Consider the following 22,361-nt stretch of genomic DNA (forward strand, 5'->3'; position numbering starts at 1 on the left):
CGGGAGAAAAAGCACAAAATTGCCCCTCACGTATTTGGGAATTAGGGTTGGGATTTATTTCAGGAGAAAAAGGACAAAAGTGCCCCTCACGTGAGGGGCATGCTGTGATGGGTTTAATGAGCTAATAGGGTTAGCTGGGTCAGGTTTAATTGCAAGTGAAAACAAAATTATTTGATGAAAATTACAATTTAAAACTATTGGACTAATACCGCATATTTGGTCAAACCGCAAGGACGAAACCCACAATTCTTTCAATGGAAAAGGACTAGAAGACCCATATTGAACCGAACGTGCAATGAATTGTTCAAGAACCGTTCGATAGGAAGTTCGTTTATGTTCATTTATTTAATAAACAAACGAACATGAACAAAAAAAATTTGTGTTCGTTTAATTAAACAAAAGAATATGGACACATGTTTCGTCCGTTCATTTTATGTTCGTTATTTCTGTTTGTTTACATATTAATAGAAGATAACTAAATATTATCTCTAGATGAATAATCTACATTAAGGTCTTATATTTGTTCGTTTGTGTTCATTTACGTTTACGTATTTATGTCGTTATATTCGTGTTCGTTTTGATTTTAAACAAACGAACACGAACATGTCCATTTTTAAACGACAAGCATGAACACAAATATCTGTTCAGTTAAATGTCCATATCTGTTTAAAGTTAAATGAACGAACACTTTTTTGTTTCGTTTACAATCCTAACCACCCCATTTCCAAGTTTAGCCATGTGTTACATAAAATCCCCAAAATAGTCATTCAAACCATCGCTATTACACGGGCCGCTTTTACACGACATCAGACCCAACTTAAAGAAAATACGAGTACCTTTCGATATCCATACTCCAATACGTTTATATTTCATCTCTAATGCTATTATCAAATATTAAACACACGTTTCTAGTTGCATATTTATAATCAAATTATAAAACTCGCGTTTTCACTAATAATCAAATTATAAAACACATACAATTCTGATTAAAGAAACACAACTACTCCCTAAAATACGAAAAAGTAATTCAAGATTATCCTCCAATCTCACAATTACAATCCAAACATCTTTAAAAGTCTTGCAGCCTCACTCATTACTCCAAAAACCATCAAATTACAAATCCTTTCCATTTCCACGGGCAAACGAAACCATCAAGTCAAAATCCACATTCAAACTTTCCAAACTTCTTTCAACATTCATATCAAATCCGCCACATTCATTGGCATTTCATCGATCTGCGTACTGTAGTACTGCTCGATGTCTCTCAGAATCTTGATATCATCAGTTTTCACAAAATTTATAGCAACACCCTGAAAACACAAGATATATATTTAAGGGATTACTCTATAGAGTATAGAATGGTAACCAAGTTTTGAAGTTGTTCCAATCAGGTCCCTCATAAAATCTTTTGTTCCAATTAGGTCACTAAAGTTTCTTTTTTGTTTTAATACTATATATTTTACCTGGATAGCAGGTTTTGTAGGGTTTTTTTTATTTTTAAATAGTTTAACATTGCAAGGTATTTTTTTAAGTGACAAAATTAGTAAAAATTGAGAAAAAAAAATAATTGTGAAAAAATGCAAAAAATAATAATAATAATAACAATAATAATAATAATAATAATAAATAAGATTTTTTTTAAAAATTTCCACTTTTTTTTTGTTGCTATTTTTCAGATTATTATTATTTTTTGCAATTTTCCATTAAAAAATGGAAAATTGCAAAAAACAAATAAGATTTTCTTTTAATTTTCCAGCTTTTTTTGTTGCAGTTTTTCAGTTTTTTTTTTTTTGCACTTTTCCAGATTATTATTATTTTATTTTTATGCAATTTTTCGCAATTTAAAATTTATTTTTCTCAATTTTTATAAAAATTTTTGCAATGTCAAACTATTTTAAAATAAAAAGAAAACTTTCATAACCTACTATCCATGTAAGATATCTAGGATTAGAACAAAAAGAAAACTTTAGTGACCTGATTGGAACAAAAGATTTTATGAGCACCTAACTCGAACAGTTTCAAAACTTGGTTACTATTCTATAGAGTTGTTTAATGTATAAGTTCAGTCCTAAAAAATAACACATATTTAAAAAAAACAATTATTGGTTACCTTTCGTCCAAAACGACCAGATCGACCAATACGATGAATATAAAGCTCTCGATTATTTGGAAGGTCATAATTAATGACCAGAGAAACCTATAAAAACAGAGCATAAGAAACATATTATTGATAGTGAAATAAACGTTATAGATAACGTAAAATGTGACTTGCCTGTTGAACATCCAATCCTCTAGCCCACACATCTGTAGTAATCAAGACACGAGTAACACCAGACCGAAACTCTTCCATGATTGCATCTCTCTCTTTCTGAGGCATGTCTCCGTGCATTGCTGATACAGTGAAGTTATTCTCACGCATCTTTTCGGTTAACCAATCAACCTACACATGTATACAACATTTAACAAGATTAAATTTAATCACATATCTATATTATATATAATACATCAAACAAGGGTAAATTAAGACACCCATTTTTAAGTAATTTACAACACTTAAAGTATGAGGTACATGTGTTAGTAAGGGTAAACATGTCTTTTAAACATAATTCATTCAACTTACAAGTTTGGTCCCTCATTTTTAACCATATTATGTTTTTAATTTAACTTGTAAAGTAACTTCCCACCCATGATTTTTAAACGACTATAGCATTTTCATACGTTAATATTATTATAAACAAATTGCACCATAAAAACGAGCATTTTATTCTTTTTAATTTGGATATGATATTGTTGTAATTTTTTTTCATTTTAAATAAATTAATATGTTACATAGGGGTGTTTAGTGTTGGTTTTGATGGTTTTTAAGTTAAACTTGTGAGTCCAACCGTTAATACTGATTTTTTGTCGTCCAAAACCAAACTCAGCCATTGAAAGCTGAAACCGAATCGTTACTAACGGCCTGATTCCAGTTTGGTTTCACAGTTTAAACTTTAATAATAAATTTAGTTTAAAATAATTAATAATTTAAATGTACCATCAATTTTAACTAAAACCAACATAATATGATACTTGAGATGATCATAAATAAAAAAAATGATAATTTTAGCCACATAAATGGTAGATATTAATGGAAGATCTAGGACGTGAAATAATAACAACAAAGATTGCAAAATGAATCATATTGCAATTAGGTTAATTTACAATCTTTTCTGGTTTCATATGGACGGTTGCCGATATAAACCGTTAACTACGTTTTGAACATTTTGAAACCGACCAACAAACCGAAAGTAAAAAAGAAAAAAGAAGTCAAACAAGTGACCGATTTAAACGATTTCAAAGTTTTAACCGAACAATAAACACTTATATTTGTACGTGATTAACAGGTTCAAACACCCGCTGCATCGCGCGGGCACCCATCTAGTAATATTAAAAATAGGATAAATGACAGATAATTAATTACCTTTCGCTTTGTGTTACAGAAAATTACAGCCTGAGTGATTGTAAGAGTATCATATAGATCACAGAGAGTATCGAACTTCCAGTTTTCTCTTTCTACCGCAACGAAGAATTGTTTTATTCCCTGCCATGGTAAAACGAGTATGCTAATTGATATAGAAGATAATTTTGCAGACGTAACAATTCTTAACAAAGCAACAAATGTGTTACCTCCAGAGTCAATTCATCACGTTTCACAAGGATTCGAACAGGGTCGGTCATGAATTTGCTGGTCATTTCCAAGATTTCATTAGGAAGGGTAGCAGACACCAAACAAACCTGCAATAATGATGCATGTTAACTATGAATATAATGCAAATGGTGTCGAATAAAAGATCGTATAGTTTTCAACTCAATGATGATGCTATCTAATTAATCATAATCAGACACTAGACTAACTTCCAATAGACCCAAAAAAAAGATTCAAGACATAAATATATTTGCTAAACAAACATCCTTATTATTGTAACAGTAGTTGTGTTAAATGCTATCAGTAGTTTTAACAGATTAATATAGCATGTTACAAACAAATAATCACATATGCGTCGTATGAATAATAGAGGTAAAGAACCAGTGTACATGGTCATCGAACACTTATCTAGATGGCTTTCTTTTTCTATTAATTCCTGTTACATTTTAAACCTTTCATGCTAAACCTTTTTAAAATATATAATAATATAGAAACAAGATCAAATACATTTTATTCTTAACATGAAATAGTGGGAACCAATTTGCTGTTATCATAGTGTTTATTTTTATAGGTGTTTGCTGTTATTTTTTGTTTGTATTTGCTAATTTTCGATTATGAGACGTTTTTAAGAATTTGCTGATTTATATTTTGTTGTTCTTATTAGATTTTTTTCTTTTGCTGTTATAAGTATTTGTTGGTACTTGTTGGTATTATTTTGTTCTTGATTTTGATTCTTTTGTTGTAATTTTTAGGTTTTCTCTATGTTATTATAAATCATTGTTTATGTAGATTGGTATTGTAGTTGGTATTGTTTCTTACGTTCTCATTTTTTTATATATTAGTATTATTTCCTACGTTCTCATGTTTAGATTAAAATGTACATGAACCTTCCCCTAATAATAGAAACTTATCAATTATCATGTTGATAGTTCGATACATTATATATCACAAAAATGATAGAAAACAATGAATTTTATATAGTTTTAGTTCTATAATGTAGTGTATTGATTTTGTTCACAAAAAAGTGAGAAAGAGAATAGGTGGAAAACCTGAAGCTCTGGTGGAAGGTATCGATAAACATCATAAATTTGATCCTTAAAGCCTCGGCTCAACATTTCATCAGATTCATCCTGTTGATATTCACAAAATTAACACACATCAATACCAGTATCAAACTATCAATGCCAGTTATTAATGTAAAATGAAAATTAAAATACTTACAAGAATTAGTAATTTAATAGCTCTAGTTCGCAAAGTTCTTCTCTTGATCATGTCACAGACTCTGCCAGGTGTTCCAGAAACAACATGGACTCCATTTTCTAACTTTCTAATGTCCTCCCCGACACTCTTTCCACCAATGCATGCATGAGCTTGTATACTGATGAAATCACCGATAGCTAGTATTTGTTTCTCTGTTTGAGCTGCAAGCTCTCTTGTAGGTGATAGAATCAAAGCTTGGACCCTGTAGATGAGAATGAAATAAATATGATAAAGGAAACTACATGGCTAACCATAAAAAATAATCAAATTTTTCAAGGGTTTAAGTAGCCACTAGGTATGTAAACAAACTGAACGTTCAACCTACTACACGTAAACTGTTCGGCAGGAAGTTTGTTCAATACATAAATGAGCGAACATGAACAGGCCGGATTTTTGTTCAATTAACTAAATGAATGGACATGAACAGAGGCCATGTCCGTTCAATGGTGTTTGTGGACGTTCAATAATGTGCACTTTTACGTCCGTTTATGTTTGTTCACGTTTGGTAATTAAAGGGTTTTAATAATTTTTAAATGACTTTTCTAATCTTATCATATAAATTTAAGCAAAATTCTTTAACAATAAAACAAAAATATACGAATATTATGTGAAATTTATATGCAAATTCAACATACAAATACGAATGTTAAAAAAAACACCAACACAAACTTGGTAGGCGGAATAAACCGTTGACACAAACCATTTTCAGTTAGCTAAATCAAACAAAACATTAATTGCGTTTACTCAATTATGCCCGTAACCGTTAATCCATTTCCTTAATGAATGAACACGAACAAGAAACTTTGTTTAGTTAGCCGTTCAGGAACAGTTCGCCTGTCCAATAAAAGCTTAAGCAGACAATTAGGGAGTGTTTGGCCTAGCTTTTTTTAACCAAGCTTATAGCTATTTTGTACAAATTGTACAAAATAAGCTTAACTTAGTGTTTAGTTTAGCTTTTTAAGCTTATGCTAATAAGCGTATATAAGCTAATTTAAAAAAGCTTATTTAAAGATGGTTTCTAAGCTTATTTGAAGAAGCTTATTTATGTAAGTGTGTAAGTGTAATCTTTTGCCCTCAAATTGTGATGAATAAGTAATTACTGAAGCAACTTATTAACCAAATTAAAGAATGGTGGAGTTAACAGCTTATTAAGACACATAATTAACTTGTAGAATGTAAGCTAATCCAAACACTTAAAAATAGCTTATCAAATAATATAAAATAAGTTATAAGCTACTTAAAATATAAGCATAAGCAAAAAATAAAAAAAGCTAGGCCAAACACCCCCAAACATGAACAAGGCGTTCTTTCGTTCGGGTTCGGGTTCGGGTCAGTTAACCAAACATGAACAAACATAATATAGTAGCCTCATAAATCAAACAAATTAGAACAAAGAAATAAACTTTTTAATAGCTTCAAACCCTAACCCTAAAATAAAAAACCTATAATTTTTACCAACCCAATGAAATAAAAATCAAAACTTTATAAATCAAACAACCAACACATACTCTCTAGAAGACGTATCCACAATCTGACACACGGTCAACGCAATCATCGACGTCTTTCCGGTACCGGACTGAGCCTGAGCGATGACGTCACGGCCTTCAATAATTGGGCGAACAGCTCTCTGTTGAATAGCCGATGGCTTCTCAAACCCGTGCTGGTAAATCCCACGAAGAAGATCGTCTTTGATGCCCATCTGGTCAAAACTCATGATTGGTTCAACCCCTTTTGATGTCTCGAACACCAGCTTCTCGTCGTCCACCATCGTGTTACGACGGCCACGGTTCGCCGGTACCACGGAGGTTCCCGCCATCGGAGATTTGTTGATTCGATTGATTGGTTTAGGGTTTGGTTCGAATTGAAGGTTGTGTGTGTGTAGGGTTTATGTTAGATTAGGTTATAATAATAATAATAAAATAAAATTGGGATTTTGTATTTCTGCCGTTTATTTAATATTTCAAGAAGTAAAATAACCGTGTGTTTGGCTAGGGTTGGTAATTCCAGACATGACCTAAAATACACTTGTAGGGCTGTCACTTTTATTCGAAACCCGAAAAAACCCGTATTTGAACTTGATTAAAGACTAACGTGAACCTGAACCAAAGTAATTTGGGTTGGTTTTCGGGTTAACTTTATAAGTTTAGGATTATCCCGAAAAACCCGGATTTACGTATAATATGATAAGTCTTAGCTACTAAAGCTCTCAGAATTTGACTCTAATCGATTGTTATCATTCTAACTATTATGGATCGATTATTTATTATTAATTTATGTTTTCTGTTCTATTACTAATAGCAAATGTAATCGAACAACCAAACCACGGCCAATTTAATATGATTATGGTTCAAGTTTTTTTACTCTTCTTTTGAATTGTTTTATCAAGTTATATTGGTTTATTATTTGATTATTTGCGTTACAAGCAAAGAAGAATATGTTGTTTTAATTTTAGTTTTTTATTTTTTTTTGTTTTTGTTTTTGTTTTTGTTTTTGTTTTCTATGATACTCGAAACCTGATTAACTCAACCAGAACCCGAATTACTCAAAATTGAAAAACTCGTGAGAGATTTGGGTCAAGATTTAAAACTTTGAAATTCGAAAAACCCGATTCGAAAAACCCGAAACCCGGAAAACGAACCCAAAGAACACCCCTAATCTGAAGAGCCAAACTCAACAAGAAACTGTATAGGTTTTAGCTCAGATGACACGCCCCGTTTTCTTAACACATGTCAACTCAAACATGACAAGTTAAACAGTGGGTTCACCTGTGTACTAAAATCAAAATATTAACTTCTCTAAAATTTTAAACGAGTTAACAGGTCCAACTCACTTTTTAACGGGTCGTGTTCAGGTTGGCATGTTTAAGAAAACGAGTTGTGCCTGACGGCTCAAAACCTGTATTTTTCTTGTCGGGCTCGGGTCGTGTCTGGAATTGTCGCCCTAGGTTAAACAAAATGTTTATGTTTTAAAACGACATTTTTTTAATCCTCGTGGTCTGTGTGATTTAAATCCAAGACTTTCTCTTTCTAAACTCATATGCTTTAAGGCTTTTAATTGATTGATTTATACTTAATTAGCAACTTGGTTGCTTAAGGTTGGGTAGCAACTTAATTGATTTCGTAGAAATTTAGTTCATGTGGTATTCAACTTATAGTCTATTAGTGGCTAGTCTTTGCTTGTAGGATGTATGTTTACTCTGTGTATCTGTATGTAACTTTATGAGCCGGGGGTCTCTCTGGAAGCAGCCTCTCTATTCTCACGGATAGAGGAAAGACTTACCTACATCCCACCCTCCCATGACCCTACCGATAGCGTGTTATGCGGTGGGATATACAGGGCTTGATTGATTGATTGAGTCTATTAGTGGCTAATGAATTAAGTAGCAAATAAGATATGTGATAATCTTATGCTTCGGTAGCTACTAAGTTTGCTACTAAATGGAGTTCATAATATCCAGGTAATTTCGGTTATTATATCAAGCTACTGGTTATAAAACGTTGTGACGTTGCACCCAAGTCACCATGTTAAGTTGATATATGTATAAATCGTCGATCTTTGTCATTGGAATTTCATAGAAAAAAGAACATCGCGTTATTTGAAAATTGCTTTCTATGTCATCCAAATTAATTCGTTATACACTACTTACACAAGAATTATTTTAACTTGAAAGTGAATTACACACATGATTCAAAAAACTATACAAGTCATATATGAAATCTACAAGCCTATAAGGTGTGCCATGTAGATACATAATTATTGTCGTTCAAAAAAAAGTAGCTAACTATTGACATGTTTTAAGCTTTTAGAAAATTCACATCTCATTCTTCATCTAAATCACTATAATTTAACTAAAAAACACATTTTTCTTTAACTTTAATTTATTTTCTATAAACCTCTCACATCACATCTCTTTCTATGTCTTCATCTCACTCACAAATACTTATTCTATTATCTCTTCTCTTTCCTATATTCTCGCAACAAGTTTAGAGTATGATGTGTCACACCCCGATCAAAGGCGGCGGAACATGCCGAGGTGTAACGATTGCCCATAAGCGCATGACACTATTTAAAGCGACAATATTTAACAAACTTATTTCATTTCACAACATCGAAAATGTCACATAACCAAATATTCATAAGTCAAATACAACAAACTATAGCAAAATATAGCAAATCAAATATTGTTCATTTTTGCTAATATCCTAACGGTATTTGTGTCATTTTCTTCACCGAACTCCATAATCAACCTAGATGCAAACCTATAACATTTCATAAAATAAAGTTGTCAACACAAAGGTTGGTGAGCAATTCATAAGTTTGAACAATAGATATATAGTATGAAAAGCCACAAAACTAGTATACAAAACCATAAATAATAGCTATAAACTTGGATAAATTGACAATCGTTAATAGAATTACGTTAGCGCCACCTAGCTACAAGGGATTGCCAAGTAGTCTAGGATAATAGAATATTGTTAATTGCATTACGTTAACGACACCTTGCTACAAGGGGATGCCAAGTAGTCTAGGATTTATAGATTCCACCAACCGAAAGCGATAAACACATAGGCATATAAGCATAGAACACCAAATCGAGCAATTATTCAAGTAAAGTATACAACAACGTTTGTGGTTTAAGACTCAAGTATAAAGCATTTGATTTGAATAAGTATGAAATGTCACCCCAAAACAAAAGATAGAAAACGGGGTATGAAGTTACTCATGTTCAAGTATAAAACTTGATCGGTAAAAGATGAATAACCGGATGGATGAAGTTTAACGAGCAAGGCCTAAATGGCAATAAAATCTTGGATTTAGAATGGTTGTCTTGAAGATCTTTAAATAAAATAATTGTTGCAAAAAGTAAACAATTAAAGTTCAAGGTTTAAAATGTAACTATTTAAGAATTTATAATAACAATCCTTTAAAAATGTAAGTTTGCTCGAAACCGGGTTAAAGTATCTAACCTTAATATTTACTTAACCAATGTTAAGTAATAAGGTGGGAAAAATGCTAAAATGCAAGTTCCTTTGGAACAAAGATACTAAAACGGGTTTTTAACGAGTTTTCGGGTTGTCGATTCGGGTCTTGACAAATGGTCAAACCCAAAGTCAACTTTCCAACATATTAATTGTTATGAGATAACTCATTAAAATATACTAACACTTAACCAAGTATGTAGATCTATTGTTTAGAATTAACAACGCACGTTAAGCGAGTGTTCGGTTTTGTCGGTCCAAACTATGTGATGAGATCAAGTTGAATCCAACAATTCCAAGTACTTAAGAAAATAATTAAAATCAGTTTGTAAACTATTTTTAAAGAAATATACAAGTCTTGATAGCTAAAAACACACTTGTGTGTCTTAAGCGAGTAAAAGTCGGTATAGTTCGGTCTCCATCTCACAAATAGTTCATAGATGGTTTCTACATGCCCAAATATCATAGAACATTTATATTGGTTTATAAATGAAGAAAACTTAAATTTTACAACTAAAAAGTTAACTACAAGTCTTTTAAGCAAAAGTTTCGGTTTAGTTCGGTTTAGTTCGGTTTCCATCTCCCAACGAGTTCATAGATGGATTCCAAATGCTTAATATCAAAAAACTTGTAAAAATGATTTTTGAAACTCAAATCTAGCAATAAACATGTTTAAACAACTATTTTAACAAAAATAGTAAACATAAGTTCGGTTTCCGGTTTGGACTAGTTTCGGTTAAACCGAGGTTAGTCTTATACAAACCCACACCATGGAACTTGTAAATAAGATGAACAAACTAAAAGGGTTAGAAGTTAGTCATAAGTGATATGTATAATAAGTTATGTGTGTGTATATATATATATCAAGAACACGAATCCTCCATGAAGCATTGCCTTATGGCATTCGAAACTTAACCAACCGGAGTCGGTGAAGTAACAAATAAAGGAAACAAGGGGTGTGTATTATATATATGTTGTACCACCATATTCAAGTGTTAGTAATATTAGATGAACAAGTTAAAATGAAAGACTATAGTTAGTTGACCTTAAGAAATCAAAATAACAAAATGTTGAAGATGAATACTTGGATTTGAGAGAGATTTTGGAGAAGATGAACAACCAAAATGGTGTATGGAGCCTTGCTTTTATAATGGTAAGAGTATGGTTCATACAAATAGGGTAAAGATGCATGTGATGGTTGAAATGGTCAAACAAGTTTTTGGTAAATGGCAATAATAGTCCTCAAAGTTTGGTTTAAGTCATTTTAAGGACCAAAAAGAATGTTTTCAAGACCCAACAAGTGTAAAACAATATTGTAACATAAAATCCATCATTTTGATTATATCATAAGCTTTGGTTTACAAAATGGGTCGGTTTACATGATAAACGAATACAAAAACGACTACAAACGAGACCCGAAATTAACGAATGTCACATGATGAACAGTATGCGATTGTAAACAGAGAGTTACTATTGCTACATAATTTATAGATATTGATTAAATAGAGAACGATGTTAAATCTTTTCTATATGATTTAGATATGGAGATCAAAATAGAGATGGGTTTCGAATGTTGTTATCCCATCAATATGACTATAACCATAAATGTGTAAATTAACCACGTAATATACGTTTTTTCTTTTTTAAAAAAAAATCAACCTATATGAAAAAAAATAAAAAATCAACGTTGTACAAAATGTGACATTGATGTTTTTGTTTGTTACACTAGATTGTTAAGTTATGTATATCTTTACAATTCAGTTGAACAAAGGATAAAGATGAATTATGTAAATATCATTTTTATCTCTCTCACTTTTTCTAAATTTGCATTTACATTTATCTTCATCAAATCTCGGCAACTGCTTTACAATTCAGTTGAACAAAGGATAAAGGTGAATTATGCAAATATCATCTTTATCTCTGTCACTTTTTTTAAATTTGCGTTTACATTCATTTTTATCTTGTCATTCATCTTAATCAAATCTCTACAACTGCTTTACAATTCAGTTGAACAAAGGATAAAGGTGAATTATGCAAATATCATCTTTATCTCTGTCATTTTTTCTAAATTTGCATTTACATTCATCTTTATCTTGTGTCACTATTCTAATTTACATTTACATATAGAGTATAGACATGGCAATAGGTCGGGTTTGGGTATTCCCAAACCTGTGCCCGATTATGAAAGCCATTCCCGAACCCGTCGGGTTTTAATCAGCTAATTAACCTTCGGGTTTCGGGTTCCAATCGGGTCTTGTCAAAATCCTCGTCGGGTATCGAGGTGCACAAAAAACCGGTCCGGACCCGACCCGGTGTCAATTCGAACAATAAAATGCCTTAAATAATATATATATCGGGCTTCGGGTTTTTCCATCGGGTTTCACTAATAATGTTTTTTTATTTGAAGAATGTCAACTCCGGGTCCTTGTTTGTGCTGCACGTTCCTTGGAAAGGTATGTCCTGAGGGATGCCCCGCTTTTACCCGCTGAAAAACAGAAATGTTTGAGAAGCTTAATCGTGTGTTTGGAGCAATAACTCAAGATCATACATATAAAAAGCCGCACACCGCCTCGCTAGTGCTGCACATGAGTAGTTTAGAACCACCCCGAAGCTTTCTAAAGCTGCTTGTGGGCTTTCGGAATCTTCAATGCAGTACGTACGATCACTTCATAAAAGACCACTTGTTGAACCTACTACATACCCCAACTGTGGAAAGAAAGCTAAACTTGTGGCTGGAAACGTTATGAATCGTGTTCTTCCAGTTATTGTACATGAACTAGAAGAAGAAATTACCAAAGTGTTCAAACCAAATCAGCCGTTGGACCTTAATGTACCTGCGCGAGAAGAGGACGGGCTAGACCTCAATCAGCCCGAGCAAGATAGTTGATCAAGAATATAATTTTGGTGTATAAAGATTGCTGCTTTTTGGTGTATAAAGTTTATTGATGAGAGAGTCTATTCATTGGTTATATAGGTGGTACTGATCAAGAATAATTGTTTGTATCTAGTAAAGTTTTTACTGTTTTTATGTTGTAGTCAATAACTCAAGATCATACATATAGAGTTGGCATTGAAGTTTTCTTGTTAATTGTGCATTTGATATATTTTTGGGAAAATTCCCAGAATATCCATTTTAAAGATTAATTTTTCAACACTAGCGAAACCCGTGTGATGAGGCGGCGACAATAAATTACAAACCGGTACTCCAATTAAAAAGTATTGAGAAATTATACAACGTGTTACTTCAATTAAAGAGAACTCCATAGATTTCACAAAAAATTCGTAATGGTTTTTATACTTTGCACTTTCATACAGCACTCAGTAATTTTGTAGCAACAATATAAAGGTAATAACTTGCATCAGTTTTGTGGTTACCTGTCGGTCGGGTCAGGTCTACAGTCTTCGAGCTCTTGTTATAGCTGAGCAGTTTGAATTTTTTTCCTGTGAACAAAAAGGAAACGTTATGTTGAGAATATAACATTAAGGCATGTCTTATTAGAGTATGTATATTTCATCTCTTAACATTAGTATGGAACCTAATAAAACAACAGATATAGTACTATAGTTAACATAAACGCAACATAGGCAAACCTCTAAATTAGTCAACGTATATGAATTAAAAAAAATACACCTGAATATCAATCGCTCAGTTATGTTCACCTACGTTCGTGAACCATTCGTTTATATTATTAACGCACGAACGAGCATAGACGTACATGAACTAGGCACAATCATTTTCGAAACGAACAAACACGAACAAGAAAAATATGTTCATTTATGTGTCCGTGTCCACTCTTTTTTTTTTGTTAAAATAAACAAACATGAGCATGCCTTATTTGTGTTCGTTCGGTAAGTTTACGCGCCTAGAAATAATGATATGAAATGAAAACTTAAAGCCTTGCTTACCCTTACTATAATTTTCAAATAAACAAGATTGAAATAAATCAATAATCACGTACAAGTCAAATTTTTGTTTCTTCCGATTCCTCCTGACTTTGCAGCAGCTTGTCTGCCTGTGCAGGATCCTGAGTTGGAAGTTAAGTAAAAAGGAAAAATAATTTAGTTCATGTTATCAACTTATGGAACAAAATAATTCATTATTAATGTGTCTTGTACAATTAAAACCTTAGTTTGATTTACCTATTACGCCTCTCTAACCCGTTAAACCCATTAGACTCCTTTTAAAAAATGTACATTTTGGTCAGTGGCGGAGCCACATTATCTCCACCGAACTCGGTGTTTTTCGGTTTTAATGTAACTTATAGTGTAACGAGCGAACTCATTTTTTTTGGCGAACGAACCCGATATCGTTATAAAAAAATATATTTGAGCCCATTGGCTGTGAATGATTAGTCATAGTAGTAATGAATATTCTTTTTATAAAATATAAAAAGCTTTTAAAAACTACTAAAATTATTAATAGACATGTTATATGGACCAATAATAATCCATATATAGACTATTAAAAAGCCCAAAAATAACTAATATAATGGGTCAATTAGGCCAACCCAATTGACATTTGTTAACATAATACCTAAACAAGTAAATAAACAAAGACATCAATCATCGCCTCAGCAACCAATCAGCTTCTTTCTGCGGACGAGACGACCATTGCCTAATCGCCTTCGCCAATGCGCCTCAAGGTTTCAACGAAAAAATCCCCGGCTCTGCCGCTGTATAATGGAACATTTATTTTCAATGTTTTTAACTTTTTATGTTACACTGTTCTTCACTTTTTATGATACATATACATAGCACATATGTTCTTCATAATCAACAATAAAAAACACCCAAAAGACACAAACATTTACAAATATAAAAAAGGCACAACAACATGACAATAATCAATGTCTTACTTGAACCTAACGACTTAATGTCTTAAGAAAATCATCAACCTTTAAATTGGCACCTCTTGCAAAAAACCTCATGCAAATTGGTGGGTTGACCTTGGTCAACGCCAACACGGACTTTGGCACGGACCAAAGCCCTTCACCACATATCAAACCCGAAGCCACTGCTGGTCCGAAAGCATCAGCCTTTGCTTTGTTCCTCTTTTCCCATATAAAAAGTATCAAACTCCCCACACACATATCAATAGCAAACGGTTGCTGAATGTAGAACGGGATCGCAATTGCCATCGGGATCGGTATAAACCGACCCCACTTCTTGGGAACCGTGTCCCGAACCACGTTTATAAAAATCGCAGCCGCAAAGAGCCCGTAACATATATTTAAACAGTTTTTCGGAAGCGCCCCGAACCCCTCGACACCCAAAATAGCAAGATTTCTATACACGGTCGCGTAAGGCGCCGGGTACTCCGAATCTTGTTGTCCGAGATTCGGGAAGGCGCTATAGAACACCCAAAACACACACGGTGCGATCACGCACCCCATCGCGGTCCCAATCACTTGGCTCACGAACATGGACCGCGGTGAAGCTAGAGTCAAATACCCGGTTTTGAAATCCGACATTAAGTCCGAAGCGGTGGATACTATGTTCATCATGACCCCACACGCGGCTAACCCGGCTAAGACCCCGCCTTGCGACTTACCCGCCCACGCACCGATCACGAAAATGGCTAGTTTTCCGTAAGTGGACGCTAACGACCAGTCGGTAAGCCCACACCCGTACGCGTTACAAAAGGCTAAAGCCGGGGCGAAAATGTAGATTATTACTACATAGTACCATTCGAGTGGATGGAATATGTGTGGGAGTGTGACCGTGGCGATGGCTGCGATCGCTAAGTACCCGCCAACGGCTAACCATGTTGGTATTTGATCCTTTATAAACATTTGCTTCCTACGTTGGTCGTCGAAAGATGTAGCTTGCACATTCTCTTGGTTTTCACCATTGGTGGCTACCGGGAGAACGGTGTCGGATTTTTTGGCTTTGAGCTGACCGTACAACCCGACCCCAGTGTTTCCGAGTACTTTGACGAAGTTGTAGAGTCCATCTCCGAGGATTATCGCTATCGCGGTGAAAACCTGTAACAATTTGGGATGAGTTAGAATGTTAGATTGAGAGCTGGGATGAATATGATGTGGCGTTGATTGAACAGTTAGTATAGGCTTGTTTAGCTGGGACCGGCTAAACAAGGAAAAACATATTTAAGGATCGAACTTCAAATGAGCATAACTTGGGCTATGATATTAAAACACTAGTTTAAGGCCCGTGTATTATACGGATAGTTTTTGAAAATACAATATTTAGTAAACGATCAGTATACAAGAAACAACAAACTCATTAAAAACTATTAATACGTAGTCGTTGAACAATAGTCTTTAAAACAATTTTAGAGTAAGAGATGATTATAAATATCAAATGTTTGAAAAAAAAATTAGGACATACATATTAAATTAACAAATTGTAAAACATAAGTTTTAAGAATGGTAACTATTATTTTGCTATTATAAATTTGTTAAAAATGATGAGGTTTAATGTGGGAGTGACACGTGGCTAAACTTGTAGCTTTTTATTAGAGTATAGAAGTATAGATATGATTGATATAAACCTATAATTTTTTTATGCGTCTATTTATGGTTTTGTTTCATTATATAATTATTATTCGATTTGTTGTTTCAATAATTTGACATATCTTCCAAAACTCAAGATTTCGTGTAACAAAACAAGACCCTCATGTAACGTTTTATAATCAAAGTTTCTTGACATATTTTATCTATATGTTTTGTTGACTTGTTGACCGAAGTGAATCAATATATACATCAAACAAGTCAGGAAGTGACGAAATACACACTTGTTTGAGTTTTATTTTAAGTATTCAGGAACCTAAACCGTTGGTTCTAAGGTGTGAAGCCCCCTAGCAATGGGAGGTTCCAACGGGTCCCCTGGCATGGGTCTGGGAAAGCGCTCCTGTGAGACGAATCCATGGGGCCAAGCCTCTGGGTGGGGTTCACCGTACATGTCCGTGTGAAAATTTTTTATTTTGATAAACGTTTTTTTTTATAAATTTAGATTTTGTAAATCCTTAAAATTTAGATAAAAAACCGAAGTTTAATTGGGAACCCGCTTTTCACCCGAAACCTTGCCCTAATAAACTAGTTTTGAAATACGAAAACTCAAGATGTTTTTCTTGTAACCAAAGAATTTATAAAGATAGTGAATTGTAATTACCCTGTAACCTTGGATGCCATGGAAGCTGCCGGGTTTAAGACCGGCTTCGAACCAGTGGCCTTCTTTTTTCTCAATGAGCGGCCACATAATCCCCCACGAAAGGATCATACCGAATAACAAGGAGACGTTAATAATGTATGGACATATCATCCCTACCCCAACATACATAGTTGAGAAATCAAAGTAAAACCTGCATTCATATACATATTTAACTTGTTACATTATTAATTTATGTAAGCATAAACACATCTAAATGTGAAAAAGTGTGTAACGAAGAGTGCGTAGTAATTACATGTTTTCTTTCGCTTTAAGGCCAAACGTTGGGAAATTTTGAAAGCCGCATTCGCTCTCATCAGAAACAAAGAACCATTGAAAGAAACTCCATAAGAAGCTGAAGGAGAAGAACTTCCCTAATGCTTTCACTTGTTGCCTATATATTGCATATATGAATGCATCATATTAATATTAATTAATATATGATAATGATGATTGCTAATTCTACATTAATTTAAACATACTTGGCAAGCTTGGCACCCTTAGAGGTATGGAAGCTGTTAATCAGATGGGCAGTTGCAGTTCCACTCGGGTATATCAGCTTAAAGTCTATGATCATGATCTGCACGTACGTAAAACTCAAAATTAATTATTATATATTATATTTAAATATATAAAAGAGAAGTTTGGTGCCGCTAACCAAGTGGTGGCACTAAACTTGTCCTTATCATTTTGGTTTTCTTTTTTAGCATTGGTAGCATAGCGAACGTAACGAGAACCGACCTAATGTCACTTTTTGTTTGCGTAACGGAAACAAACCGAATTCGTGTAAACTCACTGCATCAACGTCCGGGACTGACAATGCTGGGGTTTTGATGCCATTTGGTTTTTTTGTTTTAGTTCCGGTACCATAATGAACATAACAAAAACCGACCGGATGCCAATTTTCTTTTTTATTTTTTGTTTATGTTCCGGTACCTTAACGAACGAGAAAGAAACTGACCAAATTCGCGTAAAGTCACTGCCTTTTGTTTTAGTTCCAATACCACCGTAATGAAAAGCGACCAACTGCCATTTTTATTTTAGTTTTGGTGTCGTAAGAAATTGACTGAATTCACGTCGACTTATCATCTCAATGCTCGAGACCGACAACACTTGAGTTTTATCACCACCCGGATTTTACCGATCTACTAATTTTTAAACAATACTTTTGTAGCTGGTTTTGAGGTTTGTGAGGGGCAGTTTTGTTTTTTTAGACATGGTACGTATAATGTTTGTAAACCGTTTGTGATTACAAACCACAAACGGTCTTGTGAGAAAAAAAATACAAGAGAGGAGAAAAGGTGGCATGACTCAAAAACCATCGTTTTTGAGCCTTCCCCGTTGTTCATGCTAAGGGCCTAATCCTTAAACACCTTATTATGGACGAAACTATAGTTTATTGCGCAAAAGTAGTTTTCAAATGTTTTAATGAGTTGACAATATATGAAACATGTTATAGATTTAGGTTTTTACAATGTTACTACCTTTCGAAGAGGAACCACGGAGCAAAGGCCAATGAAACTAACGACGAAGAGAAAGCCAATTATCCAGCCCAAGCTCGGGTTTTTGATGTTCATATATCGAGTAGGTGAGTCCGAGTCTGATGTCTGTGAAGCGACAACATCGCTCATCCCAAATAAGTAACTTCCAAATCCTCCTGTCAAATTATCACAGTTTTGTAATTAAGTAGACTTGATTCCTAAACTTTTCATCCACTTCATTATTATTAAAAAAGAAAATTATACCATAACAATTCTATTCTTGTGTTGGCTTATTATCTTTTTCTATAAACAATAATAATAACTATTATAACAATTAACAACCCCATGTAAATGTATTTTTTAAAAGTTGATGTTATTTCTTGCTAAATTTTGTTTCTGCCGGCCTGCTAATATGCTTGTTGGATTATTATCTTGATAATGATGTTCTTGTTTTTTTATCCGTTGACGTTGTCAAAATACACGGTGAAATCGTCACTCTACAATGTAATATAATGTAGTAATGTTGATTCAGTTTTGAAACTAAAATTAACGCATCAACTCTTCAAGAAAATTTATTTTTCTGTCACTGATTTTAGTCACTAGTCATGGTTAATTACGTTATTAATATTATTTATTTAATTTATCATTTATCTTAAAATTTGTCTTTTTTGTTATTATTCCACACTTAGTTTGAATATTATGATGGTTACTAAATGCTATCATTATTGTCATAATTGGTTAGCATTATCATTATCTTTTTCATCGTAATCTCTACATAAAAAGATCTGGTTCACAATTATTCAACACACAGGAAAATATTATACATAATATCAATTTTTTTCTTTGTTTTAAATTCTTTTATAACTCATGAATTCTTTAGATATGATCATACCATGCTTTTGTAGTCTATGAAGCTCTTAAAATCAACACATTTCAAGACTCTAATGTTGTTCACAAGAATAATAATGATGATGATATATGATGTATTAATTTTTGTGCATACTATAAAAGAAAGAGTTATACTATACCACTAAATGCGATGCCTGAAGTGGCAACAACACAAGTCTGAATAACAGTGTTCTCTTGCCTTGTAAACGGATGCTTTAGCATCCCACACTGCTCCAACACCTTTGTCCAAGTCTTGACAAAGAAAAACCCTAACAAACCCGCAGCCACGTTTAATGACGGGATGATACCCGTCGTTAGACTGAGTTTCATGACGATGAAACTAAACATGACACCCAACACGACGCTCACCACAAACGCCCTAATGGTCAACTGCTCATTCCATGACCGTATCTCTATGTCCTTAAATGTCATCTCTACGGACTCTATAACTTTTCCTTTCGTTGTGTCATCATCCTCCACCGCGCTCCTTTCTGAAATGAGCAAATTTTCGTCGCTTTTCATCCTCTCGTCGTTGTTTCCGAGCTCTAAAGTGCTCTCTACAGCCATATTTGAGTCTAATGATTATTGAAATCTACTTTGTAAAGAATATGACTACTTGTATATGTAATATGATTAGAATATAAATAGCAATAGATTTATGAGTAGACTACATTTTCAATCCTTGGTGTTATATAAAAGTTATAATTTGATCCTTTAACTTCATTAAGTATAAATACGAACCCTACTCTAAACTAATACACATTATGTCCGGAATTGATGTCAAAACCTCTCATTCAAGTGGCAAGAGTCTCTACCAAATGAACTGGTGATGACCGTCGTTTGAGTCAATCAAAAACCTAATTATTCTAAATAGTTAGAGCAAGTAGGGTATCGTATCACAAGGAGTATGTGATTAATGTAATTCGTGTAACAGATACAATATTATGAAGTAAATGGTTTTAGTGCTGATCACACAAGCAATTTTTAGTGAATGTAGATAACTAAGCAATGAACAAGTAAACGAATTTCAAACAGTTAACAAAGAAAATCACACCCGGGAATTCAAGTAAGCAACCAAACAGTATCTCATGCAACCTAACAGATTTATTATTAACGATTAACTGAAAAATGATCAACTAGACAAAACCTTAGACGTCAACAATTACTTTACACACGGCACTGGTTATCAAACAGTCCTTGCCAGTGTGACTCAGTTAAGGGTAATTGTACGTTTTATCGTATTCAATCTAACCAAACAGTTATATGACTAATTATCTAGCAACTGGTAACAGATCGTTCAGACCAACGTAAACCTAAACCGACCGAACACGCAGAAATACTAAACATCAATAATCATATATCAATCTTCAATAACAATAGGCAAGTATTCTTAATAACATGAGAAAAACTGTAAATGGTTACAAACTATACATCCTGGGTGCGATTCTAGGAGATTAGCCGAGCCTAGACATCATTGAATCTTCGATACGGATGATAGGAATCATATGTAGGATCTTGACACAAGCTAGGATAGTGGAAATCGCCTATAGGAACTGCTGGAATCGCCTCTTGGTCGTCAAAAACGAAGTTAGGGTTATTGAGAATGAAAAATAACATATAAACCTAAAATTCCCGTCTGCACTCCCGTCGCGGTACGCGATGGCCATATGACCATCCCATCGCGTACCGCGACCTAAGAAAACCTCATTTTCAGATTCCTTTCGTCGAGAAACCCAAAATTCATATATTATGGCTCTTGTAACTCATTTTCTAGCTTAGGATATGCTCGTTTTACTTCAAGGTCGCATTTCGTCAATCCATCTTGTTCAGATTTAGCATCGGCTTATGATCACTCATCTATACTCTTCCCGAATCCTTGAAACACTTCCCAAGACATCAAATAATGCTTCGGTCTTCTCGAGATATCATTCCATGCTCGTACAGGTCTCCCATTTAACCTCTTTAACGATCAATTACGTGAAATACAAAAGCACGTATAAAGTACCAAAGTTCTAACAATATACTCAATAAAACTACATAATTAATACACTAAAATACATACAAAATACCCGATCATCAACTGGTCTCACATTAACTGATATGACCTTTGCTTAGAAAGAGATATATTCAAAATAAAAGTTCTTCTGAACATGATAACACGGGAAACTAATTTATTTTGGATATAACTTTTTGTTTCTACTAAAAGTTATATAAGATTACAATAGTTTCTTTGAAGTTTTTAAATAATACATATTAATTATTTAAAAAATTAAAAAAAATTGAATTTCAGGCGTAATGAAACTTAACATGTCCTATTTCATTAGTTGATTTATGTAAGCTATGTATATTGGATTTTATTAATCCCAACTATTGTCTTTTGGTCATTATCGGTCCCAACTAACGAATTGGTTGCTGACGGTCCCAACTCTTAACGTATTTGTTCCTAACGGTCCACGACTAACAGAATCTCAACGTCGTTAGTTATAGGTCGCCGAAAAACTCACATTTTTTGCTGTAAAACACCACCTGAACACCGCCACCACTACCAATCAACTCACCTCCAACCAACCACCACCACTTGAGCACCATCAACTGATTCCAATGATGGTTTTAGGATTCCGACGACCCCAATAATTGGGGCTTTTGCTAGAAAAAAGTTTCTACATGTCCAATACAAAGTTACCAAGATGTTTGCGACGAAAATGTTGAGTTTTAAGGAAAAATGTGAGTTTTCCGACTAAAAACGTTTTTCCGGCGACCTGCAACTAACGATGGTAGGATTTTGTTAATCGCGGACCATTAGGAACAAATACGTTAAAAGTTGGAGCCATCAATAGCCAATTCGTTAGTTGGGACCAACAATGAACAAATGACAACATTTGGGATTAATAAAAAACAATA

The 22,361-nt window shown here is 33.7% G+C and overlaps 2 protein-coding genes across 2 annotated transcripts; both read right to left on the reverse strand.

The window, feature by feature from the left end:
• Nucleotides 1-923: 923 nt before the first annotated feature.
• LOC143535126 (eukaryotic initiation factor 4A-3) lies at nt 924-6,848 on the reverse strand. Its single transcript, XM_077029468.1, has 8 exons — nt 6,454-6,848; nt 4,907-5,147; nt 4,735-4,815; nt 3,667-3,774; nt 3,461-3,580; nt 2,273-2,440; nt 2,111-2,197; nt 924-1,310 (listed from the first exon to the last, which is right to left on the reverse strand). The coding sequence occupies exons 1-8, from the start codon at nt 6,759-6,761 to the stop codon at nt 1,197-1,199; spliced, it is 1,227 nt and encodes a 408-aa protein (XP_076885583.1). The 5' UTR covers nt 6,762-6,848; the 3' UTR covers nt 924-1,196.
• A 7,897-nt stretch (nt 6,849-14,745) lies between these two features.
• LOC143535127 (putative metal-nicotianamine transporter YSL7) lies at nt 14,746-20,171 on the reverse strand. Its single transcript, XM_077029470.1, has 6 exons — nt 19,601-20,171; nt 18,576-18,748; nt 17,574-17,671; nt 17,348-17,485; nt 17,056-17,245; nt 14,746-15,908 (listed from the first exon to the last, which is right to left on the reverse strand). The coding sequence occupies exons 1-6, from the start codon at nt 20,025-20,027 to the stop codon at nt 14,787-14,789; spliced, it is 2,148 nt and encodes a 715-aa protein (XP_076885585.1). The 5' UTR covers nt 20,028-20,171; the 3' UTR covers nt 14,746-14,786.
• Nucleotides 20,172-22,361: the final 2,190 nt, after the last annotated feature.

Source organism: Bidens hawaiensis, unplaced genomic scaffold, assembly GCF_021521415.1.
Source record: "Bidens hawaiensis isolate Kalapana, Puna unplaced genomic scaffold, B.hawaiensis_p1.1 tig00010387_1, whole genome shotgun sequence".
In the NCBI taxonomy this organism is placed as follows: Eukaryota; Viridiplantae; Streptophyta; class Magnoliopsida; order Asterales; family Asteraceae; genus Bidens; species Bidens hawaiensis.

What these genes read in the sequence shown, in the direction of transcription:
- LOC143535126 (XM_077029468.1), bottom strand. Translation starts at nt 6,761, where the DNA reads ATGGCGGGAACCTCCGTGGTACCGGCGAACCGTGGCCGTCGTAACACG. An exon ending in ACCTTCCACCAGAGCTTCAG is followed by an intron (nt 3,775 to 4,734) that starts GTTTTCCACCTA and finishes TCATTATTGCAG; the next exon opens with GTTTGTTTGGTGTCTGCTAC. An exon ending in GAGGATTGGATGTTCAACAG is followed by an intron (nt 2,198 to 2,272) that starts GCAAGTCACATT and finishes CTGTTTTTATAG; the next exon opens with GTTTCTCTGGTCATTAATTA.
- LOC143535127 (XM_077029470.1), bottom strand. Translation starts at nt 20,027, where the DNA reads ATGGCTGTAGAGAGCACTTTAGAGCTCGGAAACAACGACGAGAGGATG. An exon ending in CCGTGGTTCCTCTTCGAAAG is followed by an intron (nt 17,672 to 18,575) that starts GTAGTAACATTG and finishes ACGTACGTGCAG; the next exon opens with ATCATGATCATAGACTTTAA. An exon ending in CTTAAAGCGAAAGAAAACAT is followed by an intron (nt 17,246 to 17,347) that starts GTAATTACTACG and finishes ATATGAATGCAG; the next exon opens with GTTTTACTTTGATTTCTCAA.